The sequence below is a fragment of the Lepisosteus platostomus genome, chromosome 10 (genome assembly GCF_059453375.1).
Source record: "Lepisosteus platostomus isolate fLepPlt1 chromosome 10, fLepPlt1.hap1, whole genome shotgun sequence".
NCBI lineage: Eukaryota > Metazoa > Chordata > Actinopteri > Semionotiformes > Lepisosteidae > Lepisosteus > Lepisosteus platostomus.
The window spans coordinates 50536884-50545352 of record NC_142620.1 but is presented as its reverse complement, the minus strand read 5'-3'; the positions used below and the strand labels follow the sequence as shown (position 1 = coordinate 50545352).

General features: G+C 47.1%; 1 protein-coding gene across 1 annotated transcript; it reads right to left on the bottom strand.

Moving 5' to 3' along the window:
* Positions 1 to 3598: 3598 nt before the first annotated feature.
* On the bottom strand, positions 3599 to 8469 carry LOC148653894 (uncharacterized). Its single transcript, XM_088597516.1, has 10 exons — positions 8126 to 8469; positions 6803 to 7780; positions 6449 to 6652; positions 5970 to 5990; positions 5818 to 5927; positions 5327 to 5531; positions 4951 to 5112; positions 4514 to 4679; positions 4179 to 4273; positions 3599 to 3973 (listed from the first exon to the last, which is right to left on the bottom strand). The coding sequence occupies exons 1-10, from the start codon at positions 8280 to 8282 to the stop codon at positions 3888 to 3890; spliced, it is 2184 nt and encodes a 727-aa protein (XP_088453642.1). The 5' UTR covers positions 8283 to 8469; the 3' UTR covers positions 3599 to 3887.

Below are 8469 nucleotides of genomic sequence, written 5' to 3'. Positions count from 1 at the left end.
TTGAGCCCTGCATTTAAGTAGTTGTGCAAACACCTCCTCTTGTGGTGTTCAGCACCAATGCAATGGCTTACCACGTTGAGCGATAACTTGGTCTTTACATTTTTAGATGTTTGCTGTTGATATGCTATTAGGCCTAAAGAGTAATGCACTCTTTACACAATCTGCTTCTCAAACTTTCTTACCTCTTTATATCACAACCTCAATGATCGAGTCCAGCTTTAATCAGACTAGTAACCCTTAAACATCAGCACATCAGATGCTATATAAACACAATCTGTAGTTTTAGTTCAGGTGGGTAGCTGCGCCACCTGAAGAAGGCTCCACAGCCAAAACGTGTTTGCTTTCTTCTCTTTTCAGCATGGAATAAACCTATGACTTGTTCATCTGTAGTTTTAGTTGCATACACATCTAACACAAAAACAAGCAACCTGATTTACTGTATCTCTTGCAGTAAATGCCCAGCCATCTACATTGGAGAAACAGGAAGGAGATTTGGAGACTGCTTCAGAGAACACGTCAGGGCTGTGAAGATTAAAGATCTCTCCAAGCCCATTGTATCTCATTTCACCTCTGACGGCCACGACCACTCTAATCTCTCTGTGTTCTCAAAGACGGTTTTTCCGAACTCATACATCAGAAAGACTACTGAAACCAAACTTATCCTGCAGCTAGGATCACACCTTCCCCCTTCTCTTAACGACAGACTACTATTCTACTAAATTTTCTCCATTCATTGGAAGTTTCATTTCACACTTTTCTACACCTATCCTGACTTCACACCTCTTGATTGGCCTCTCAATTCAATGCAATTCAATTCAAGGTGCTTTATTATCATGACCGATGGGTACAATCAGAGAATTTTGCCAAAGCAAATAAAAATAATAAAATTAACATGGAACAAAACAAAAAATAGAAGTAAAATAAAACCTACAGACATGTTACAGACATTTACAACAAAGACATATTATAAAATATTGACATATACTGTAGGCGGCTGGAGCATTATTGGGAGACAGACTCACTGATCCTCTGGCTGTGACAGGAGATCACATACTGGGCTGCCAGATCAACTGAGTTCCCTCCTCCCTCTCCCAGTAGGATTGGGACCCGTTGTGACTCTGGCAGGTGTGGGAACTCTGAGATTAGATTTCTGAATTTCGGGAAGAATGTTTCTCTAATCCCAGAGTATCTGTCACAGTGCAGTAGGAAGTGCACCTCTGTCTCTATTTCTCCCCGCTGGCAGTGGGAGCACAGCCTGTCCTCTCTGGGCAGCCAGGTCTGCCTGTGTCGCCCAGTTTCTATGGCCAGGCTGTGGTCACTGAGCCTGTACTTCGTCAGGGTCTGTTTTTGTTTGTTATTTTTTATTTTGGTCAAATATTCAGCTAGTGTGTATTGTCTGTTTAGGGTTCTGTAGCATTCCAGTTTATGTTGTGTTTGTGTGTGTGTGTCCCAGTGTGTGAGATATTGCTGTTTGATCTGTGCTGTGATGTGGTTGAGTCTGGGTTGTGGTGTTCTAGCAGTGCTGTCCTGAGGCTGGTTAGTGTCGGTGTGGCTCAGGTCAGTGAGCCTCAGGACCAGCTGGCTCAGGGGGCTCTGTTTTGGGCTCAGCTCTTGGCTCAGCAGGGCTTTGTGGTGCTAGGAATTTTGGTCACTGTTTTTTAGGTGTAGCCAATACTTTAATATTCTTTTCTGTATGTTTATCAATAGTGGGTACTGGCCTAATTCGGCCCTACACCCGTTGTTAGGAGTTTTTCTCTGCACACGGAGGATGTTTCTACAGATCTCCATGTGCAGAGTTTCTGTGGGGTGTTTGTCCCATTGGGTGTAATCCTGGTCTGTGAGGGGACCCCACACTTCACTGCCGTATAGGGCAATGGGTTGGATTACGCTTTCAAATATTTGGAGCCAGATTCTTGTTGGTGGGTTGATGTTGAAGAGCCTCCTTCTTATTGCGTAGAAAGCCCTGAGTGCCTTCTCCCTCAGTGCCTTCACTGCCAGGTCAAAACTCCCGGAAGAGTTGATGGTGAGACCGAGATATGTGTAGCTGGATGTGTGCTCCAATGTGTTGTTGTTCAGTGTGAATTTGTACCTGTTTCCCTGAGGTCTGGCTTTCTTCTGGAAAACCATAACTCTGGTCTTGTCCAGATTGACTGTCAGTGCCCAGGTCTGACAGTACTGCTCCAGCAGTGCCAGGTTCTGCTGCAGCCCCTGTTCTGTGGGCGACAGCAGGACCAGGTTATCTGCGTAGAGCAGGAACTTGATTTCTGTGTCGTGTAGTGTGAGACCAGGAGCTGCAGACTGCTCCAACATTCCTGCTAATTCGTTGATATAGATATTGAACAGTGTTGGGCTCAGGCTGCAGCCCTGTCTCACCCCGTGGCCTTGGGTGAAGAATTTAGTCCTTTTGTTTCCAATTTTCACTGCACATTTGCTCTCTGAATACATTGATTTAATTATGTCGTACACTTTGCCCCCTATGCCACTTTGGAGTAGTTTGTAAAACAATCTCTCATGCCAAATCGAGTCAAATGCTTTTTTGAAATCGACAAAGCAGGCAAAAAATGTTCCTTTGTGTTTTTGGTGGACGTGTTTGTCTATCAGTGTGTGTAGGATGTAAACGTGATCAGATGTGCGGTGATCTGGCAAGAAGCCAATCTGACTCTTGCTCAGGACATTGTGTTCGGTAAGGAAGGCCAGGATTCGAAAGAGAGATCTCTCCACAGCTCAGTAGCTGTGGTCCTGCTATCTCTTTCTGTCCCCTGCTCCCGCCTCTAACCCCCCCTCCCTCCCAGCCTTGTTCTCCCATTACATTACCTTTGCCTACTGCCTTGTCTCTCTCACACCTGAAAAAGGCTCCACGGCCGAAACGTTGTGCTCTCTTTCTTCTTTTTTTCGGCATGGAATAAACCTATTACTTGTTCCTTTGTAGACTACACCTAGTTTGCTAAGCTTCCCCTGCAATGGAGAGGTTGTCTGTATATTGCAGGCTGCAGTGCCTGCGACCGTGTTTTTCATTCTTTTAAAGGCTTCTGCTGTCTTTTCGTGAGACATTCACTTATTGGATTTGCAAAAAAGGCAAAAGATCAAAGCATGCTTACTGATTCAGGTGATTTGATTTGGGTTTTCAGTACTCAAATAGAATATGCATTAGGATTATAAACATGAGACTCCAATGGAAAAGAAATGGACATCTACTCCCAGAATGGCATTGTACACTAGCCCACAAACTGATTCAGCTTTCAACATACTGTACAAACAATGAATTTCACTATTCACCACAAACAGCAGTAACAGTTTGCATTTTAAAAACTAAGAGACATAATATTTCGCACTACACCACCAGTGCAGAGATACTGTACAAGCAAACATGCTAATCGGCAGAACCAATGTGTTTGAGGAAGCAAGTGTAGTTCAGTGTAGTTGAGCAACACTGGGCTGGAATAGTGCCTTCAGAGCTACTGTAACAGCACTCCGAACACCTGGAGATACCATTGGAGTCTCTTTATCTGAGATCTCTTGGCAACAGGGAGGGCTGAAAAGATCTACTTATCTTATCATACAAATGTTATTGTTTGCCAAAAATCAAAAGATAAAGGTGTTGTCTGATAAATCACTTTATTGCAGTCAACAGAACTATACTGTAGTTCACCAACAGATACAGTAAAAGAGGCCTTCATTATGTACATTGCAGAATCTTTAAATCCTTTTAAAAAATGGTGAAAATAAACCCAAAAGTCATTCCCACCTATGGCTATTTTTTAATATAGAAAATACAATAATAATAATATACAAATAAATATCTGCATTGTTTAAAGCTCCTCCACGCGGTTTCAAAGCTTGCTGTTCCTGAGAGAGTATTTCAGGTTCGAAGGGATGAGGCCTGGTGTTTATGCCACACTGGTCTTCACTTTCTCAAATATCTGCCTGACTTTGACAGCCGGAACACAGCCTTCTCTGATGATGGTGATGATGCCTGAAACACAAAAGGACAGTTAGGTTTTTCTCTGTGACAGGACACGTTCGCTGCCTACAAACAAGGGCCCTCTGTATAGCTGGGGCTGGCTCACAAACTCCGAATGACCACACAGAGCTCAAAGAGGCCTTTTCTGTGATGTCCGATCAGAGGTGGCAGCCCTGTAAAGTAAGAGCTGTTTTGCAAAGAACAGAACGTACTGTACCTTCATCGATTTTCAAGCAGTTGACCACAGTGGATGCCACGACTTCATTCGATTCTCCATCACACAGAACTCCGTTCAGCTTGTGTCCAAGACGCCTAGAGGAGAAGAATAAAAAGTGGATTTAGACTCAAGGCAAAGCAACACACCTCAATATGGCATCAATTGGGAATATGGTATCAATTTCAAAGGATATACTATATGCAGGATTTAGGCAGATCTTTCTATATGAGCTGCTGTCGGAAGTAAGAAGCAGCAGTTCCTTCCCAAAGATCAGGGAGGTTTCAAATCTGGCCCATTCCCATAAAGAAGAGCTCTACGGACAAACGGAGACTCACGTGATGACCATGTTGTGGTGCGTGCTGTCCGGCTCTCCACTGGGGTTGGCAGAAGTGATGGCGAGGGGGCCAGTCATGTTACACAGGTGTGCGGTCACCGTGTGGTCAGGCACCCGGATCATGATGCTGTCCTTGGTGCCCACGCGGTCATAGGCAGGACCGACGCCTGGAAGCGAGCCAACAGAGGACTGTCAGTAACAGGGAAGGACCTGGATAGCCAGCCAAGCCAGACTTTTTCCTGGGCCAGGCTAGGAGGATCCCTAAATGCTGTGCTTGTCCAGTGTCAAGTGATTCATTTTTGAATCTGCAGTGCTTTACATTGAGAATAAGACACAGAACTGGAGTGAAGGACCTCAGAGCTGAGAGTAGACCATGAGTGGAAAATGCTAGCCACAATTCCCACAACATCCCTCCGCATCGCAGTAGACCCCACTCACCCAGCCTGGACAGCCACTCGCCCTTCTTGACGATGCAGCTGATGCCCCCTGGGTAAACATTCCTCATGAACTCCCACAGCAGGGTGCTGAAGGGAGGCCTGACGGCGGCCAGCTGCTTCAGGTTCGAGATGCAGATGCAGATGGGCTTCTCTGCAGGGCGTCCTGTTGGGAGGCAGTGCCAGATGCTCAGGGATCACCAGTTGTGAAAATGAAAGCTCATTTGAGCTGTTCAAGATTCTGTAGGTCACCGTACAGTACAGTCGCATAGTGTAAGGCTTTGCTTGCAGGAACGTTTGCTACTGAGCTTGTCGAGAGGTTTCTCTGGACAAAGGGAAAGCAAAGGGAATGAAGGCTGCTTCTACACACAGAAAGGGGCCTCTTCTTACCTTGATGTTGTAGATCTTCTCTATGGCTTTGGGGTGTCTGCAGGAGGCGGCCAGGGCATACACTGTGTCAGTAGGGATGCCACATACGCCACTGCTGTCCAACAGCTTGGAGATGGTTATCAACCCGCTGGTCAGTCGAGAGTTGGCAATGGGGCAAGGAGGAGGAGGCCTCTCGGTCAGTTCCTTCTTCTGAGCCTGGGTGTAACGAGCTGAATTAGTCAGTGGGCAGTTCTCGGCTTGGGCCACGTGGCATGACTGTTTGGAAAGGCTTCCTGATTTTTCCACATTGCCCTCAATCTAGGTTTTCATTTTAAGGGACATACGCATAGAGTAAAGTCAATATCAAGATTAAAATATGAATCCAACATAATTCTGATTTATCCCATGAGGTGAGAAGACCGCGTTCTGGAGTGAAAAGAAGAACCTGTGGGTAGCTAGTGTGTGTATGCAGTGTATAAGCAGTGGCGGATGGGGGCCTCACCTTCAGCACAGGGGGCCCGAGGGGGAGCAGATCCTTGAGGAAGATGGCGTTGGCCAGGGAGGCCAGCATGCCATAGAGGCAGATGATGGAGAATATCGCCAGCATGGCAGCTGCAAGAGACACCCAGGGAGGTTAGGAGAGTGGCACATCACTCTCAGCTTTCTGAGGCAAGTCTAGAATGAAGGAACTGCTCGGGTGATGCCCATCAGTTGGGTCTCAAAAGAGCATCTCCTCTTCCTCAAAGCGCTTGCGGACCTGCAGCACATTGCATTTAACTGCTGACAGCAATGAACTATGGCAAATGAGAAAGGAAAGAGGACTGTTGATGCGCTTATTTCACTAACCTACTACATCACTGGCAATCAACCTCCTAAGTCACCATTTTAGAGACATGGCTCTGATCATCCCTGGTCTTTCAGGAACATCTTAGCTCTTAACTATCCCAATAGTTCATTATTGGCATGATTAGGTCACTTGATCTGCTACTTTTAAGTGATCTAGCAATCCTGTAGACACACCAGCCCTTCAGGACCAAGACTGTATAGATTGTCAGAGACATTTGCCTTTCTAAAAAATAAACTTGGGAACAATACCAATACTGCAGCCAAAAATATTGCATGAAAAATTCAACACTGGGTGAAATCTAGTCCCAAGCAGTAAAGGAAAGTGAAACCAATTCCAAAAGAAAGTATTGTTAAGATTTGGCCAAAATCCAAATCCTTAAGAACTTGACTTGTCTTACCAGTAAGCATGAGGAAACCATTCAACACAAGGAACGCAATGGCTCCTGCTGTAAATCCCCCAGCTGAACCTGGAGTGATGTCAAGCAGAAAACCTAACAAAAACACACAAGAGAGCAAGGAGTGAGATCCTGGGAACTGGTGTATCAGAATGTGTGAAAGTGGCAATTGTCTAGAACTGGGACTAGTCAGTATGTTCTATTCTGTTGGTGTATTAAACACCTGAGCTTAGCTGGCCAAATTACCTGCAAACCGGTACCAGGTCCAGGTTGCCCAGATGGCGGCATAGGAGATGAGGATGATGGGTCCGAGCCGGTGGCCTCCCTGGACCGCCAGCCTGCTCACATAAAGCTGCATGATGGCTCCTGTGATCAGCACCCAGGGGAGGGCGAGGTGCAGGAAAGAGTCGCCCGGGCCACTGTTGTGGATGGCGGACATGGCCGCCACCCCGTTGCAGAGGAAGAAGAGGGCATCGGGCAGCTGGGAGGCGGAGCTGGGTGGAAGATCCTGAGGTTTCACCCAGGACCTCTTGAGGACGCTCAGCACACTCTGGAGAGTGTCAGTGGAGAGAGGCTGTGGCCCCACTGGGATCAGGGCTTTCTCCGCTATGGTGTTGACTTGCCTGGCGAAGGTGGCATAGAGGGAGAGGGCCAGGAACAGGCAGCAGGCCACCCCAAAAAAGATGTAGTACCGCTGCAGTGGGATCTGGGAGATGGTGGAGATGGTGAGGAGGAGAAAAAGGGCGTTGTGAAGCAGCTCCAAGGTGTCTGTGTTCAGAGACAGCAGGCAGAGGACGATGGCCGCGGCCAGGAAGAACCAGTCCCCGACCATGCCGTCTCTGGCTCCTCCAACCTCCTCCTTGCCCACCATCACGGACAGCACAAACTCCTCCCACGCCTTCATCAGCCAGTAGGAGCAGTGCAGCCCAAACTTGGTGGTGTGGTAGCTGTCCTCACGCAGATAGGCGTAGTAGCTGGAGAAGAGCTGGGCGAAGGAGGTGATGGAGACCCAGATGGCTCCCACAAAGATGTTGGGCATGTAGCCAAAGCAGTAGAAGGCGAATATGAAGGGGGAACGACCAGGAACGATCCTGGTAGCACCATAGCTGGTCCAGAGAGCAGCGTAGGCAATGAAGGATGTTCCACTCAAGTGGTCATACTTGCGAAAGGACAGCAGGCCAGCCAGCAGCTGAGTTACGCCTCCTATCACGATCAGGTGAACCCCTGTGGAAATGACATGGGTCAGAGGTCAGGGGTCAAGAGTCAGGGGTCAGAGATTGCTCTATTGCAATAATTCCTCCCGTTTTAAAGTAACAACACCAAGGGAGCATGCAGCGCAGCTGTGTAGCACAGAAATGTTGAATGTTTTACATTTTTTGTTGAGATGACCCATAAATTACAGGAGTAAACTAAAGGTGCTTAAAAAAAAACAACACGAGACACTTGAAATACAATTCTGATGGCCAGGCATAATTTTGAAATCTTTTTGAGATACAGAAATAAAAAAGCCATTAAAGACACAGAACCAGCAGTATTCACGCAAGCGGCGGCTCGGGACGCGGTGTTTACCAGCTAGGATGTTCTCCACGCCCACAGCCGGGACGCCAGTGTGCGCTCCGTGGAAGTTCTGCAGAAGGACGAGGAAAGCGCTGATTCCATTCGCCAGGAGTCCCAAGACACCGGGCTCCCCGTAGAACACAGCAGCGAAGCCGTCTGTAGTCGCCATGTGGCCTGTTGTGTGTGCAGTATCTGTCCCTGGGAGAAACCAGAGAGCACGATTCACGGTCAAGTCGCAAGCTTTCCTGGTTTTATATGCACTAGTTTCGTGATACCGAGCTCTACTTTGTGGATTAATTGCACTGTCTCAACAGAATAGATCTGTATTTTTAAAATTCACATTTCTGCGGGCAAAG